The 2439-nt window shown below is 36.6% G+C and overlaps 1 protein-coding gene across 1 annotated transcript; it reads left to right on the forward strand.

Moving 5' to 3' along the window:
* Positions 1–758: 758 nt before the first annotated feature.
* On the forward strand, positions 759–1270 carry LOC125810328 (uncharacterized). The gene is made up of 2 exons (XM_049489833.1): positions 759–1058; positions 1118–1270. Exons 1-2 carry the CDS (start codon positions 759–761, stop codon positions 1268–1270), a joined length of 453 nt encoding a protein of 150 aa, XP_049345790.1.
* Positions 1271–2439: the final 1169 nt, after the last annotated feature.

Raw genomic sequence — 2439 nt, forward strand, 5'->3', positions numbered from 1 at the left:
TTTCGGCGAAGTTAGTCGATGCCGCCGAATGACTCGGCGACTCGCCATTCTTCTGTTTCATCGCCGTTTCATGCTTGCCTTCAGCATCTTCACGTTCTGGACCATTGGGCGGTATAGTACTTCTTCGCAGAACTATTTGGTGAAGCGCCGACTACTCCTTCCATCACCTTTTTTTATCCTTCTCCTTCAGGGCTTCGCGTACTGGAACAAAGGGCGGAGTGAATCCCTTTGGCGAATCGCCAAAGGTTCTTGGCGATGCTCATGCTTCAGCTTCTTCGTTCTTTTCAGCCTTTTTGTTCCTTTTTGTTCCTAAGAGTCCATACTAACACTAAAACTTCAAATACTTGAAACTTAAGAGTTTTCATAAGATATTGAGACAAAATAAGAATTCGAGGACACTATTTCTATCAAAATAAATCCCTAAATAAGTCCAATTTGTGGACTCATCACCAGCCACCTCTAACGGACACAGATTCATTTTGGTTTCCATTGACTATTTTACCAAGTGGGTAGAAACAAGTTCATATAAATTGGTGACCAAGAAGGTTATAACTGATTTTGTTCACAACAATTTGATATGTAGGTTCGGAGTACCAGAATCCATCATTACTTATAATGGAGCGAATCTCAACAACCACTTGATGAGAGAGATATGTGAACAATTCAAGATTACTCACCGAAATTCGACCGCTTATCTTCCCCAAATGAATGGAGCTGTAGAAGCCGCCAACAAGAACATAAAGAAGATTCTGAGGAAGATGATTGACAATCATAGAGGTTGGCATGAGATGTTGCCATATGCTTTATTGGGTTATAGAACCACCGTTAGAACGTCAATTGGAGCTACTCCATACTTGTTAGTATATGGAACAGAAGCAGTTATACCTGCCGAAGTTGAGATACCTTCATTGAAAATCATCCATGAAGCTAAATTGAGTGATGTTGATTGGGTTCACAAACGGATCGATCAATTAACATTGAATGATGAGAAAAGAATGGTTGTTGTTTGTCATGGTCAACTGTATCGACAAAGAATGATTCGTGCTTTCCATAAGAAAGTAAGAGCTAGAATATTTTAAATCGGCCAGTTGGTCCTTAAACGCATTTCCCCCATCAGTATGAGTACAAAGGGAAATTTGCACCAATTTGCCAAGGACCCTATGTGGTTCGCAAAGTGTTATCTGGAGATGCCTTAGTCCTGTCGGAGATGGATGGCACCGAATGGCCAAAATCGATTAACTCAGATGTTGTCAAGAGATATTATGTGTGAAGTTTCAGTTTCTATTCCTGTCATTTCCTCGTAATCGTTCCATTTGCTTGTAATCGCTTTGTTTAGAATTTTATCCCTCTTGTAATGAACTACGTCTGATCTGAATTCTAAAAAATGAGATACGTAGGCGGCCTATGTCGGCCTTGGTCACCCATTTATCCCCTTTTAATATTTTTCCTTGTATTTGAACTACGTTTGACCTAAATTCTCAAGAATGAGATACGTAGGCAGCCTATGTCGGCCTCAGTCGGTTTCTTTGTAAAGTTCTTATTTTCTGTTAATCCTTGAGGGGAAACTACGTTTGACCTGATTCCTGCCTCATCGGCATACGTAGGTGCCACAACGGCTCGGTCATATCTCCCGTAAGATTTCTATTTTTTCTTTACGATAGAAACTGGGGTCTCTCCAACAAAGTCAAGACTGAAGTCACATTGAGAATTGTAACTGGGATACAATTTTTATTAAAATGGCAATAATAATAAAAAAATGATAATAAGTAAAAATAATAATGAAAAAATGAGTTTTCTTAGTTAATATTTTCTCAAAATTAGTCAAAGTCATTTTTAGTCAAATCGCCAGTCAACCGCAAGTTAGCGGACATTCCGAGGGCCTAACACTTTCTCGAAATGTACATTGAACTCGAACCCTTTTTCAATTGATTTTATCTGTTTGAATCTTTTGAAAACCCTAAGTCTTTTTCTTGATTTTTACTAAAAGATTAAATGGTGACTCTGTTCTTTTGGAAAATCGATTTCTCTTCAAACTATAAGTTTAGTCGATTTTTCGAAACTTAGTCATTTCTTTTATTTATTTTTTCGAGTAAAACATTATGTCAATTCAAAAAGTGAATAAACTGTCCATTTTGGTTAAAACATGATATTTCAAATACGTTTTACGTTGTGAAATTCATAATGTAATTGTGAATATGAGTATATTGTTGCTACAAAATATACATATCAGTATATCAACATTTGTATTTGCAGGTCCACAGATAAGCTGACAACATGTGTATATCAATATGTATAGAGTAGTATATATCCATATATATTAATGTATATACTATGTATATTTAATGAAGAATAGTAACTTAAAAGATGTGTTACAGGCTGCATTCTCACAGCTATTGTGTATTTGTTGACGCAATATCAAGCTAGCTAATTGTGTATACA

This window comes from Solanum verrucosum, unplaced genomic scaffold, assembly GCF_900185275.1.
Source record: "Solanum verrucosum unplaced genomic scaffold, falcon-dt-bn FXZP01000038.1, whole genome shotgun sequence".
In the NCBI taxonomy this organism is placed as follows: Eukaryota; Viridiplantae; Streptophyta; class Magnoliopsida; order Solanales; family Solanaceae; genus Solanum; species Solanum verrucosum.

Excerpts from the sequence above, each read along its gene's own strand:
- LOC125810328 (XM_049489833.1), top strand. The coding sequence starts at position 759 with ATGATTGACAATCATAGAGGTTGGCATGAGATGTTGCCATATGCTTTA. Across the intron at positions 1,059-1,117 it reads TTCGTGCTTTCCATAAGAAA|TATGAGTACAAAGGGAAATT; the intron begins GTAAGAGCTAGA and ends TTCCCCCATCAG.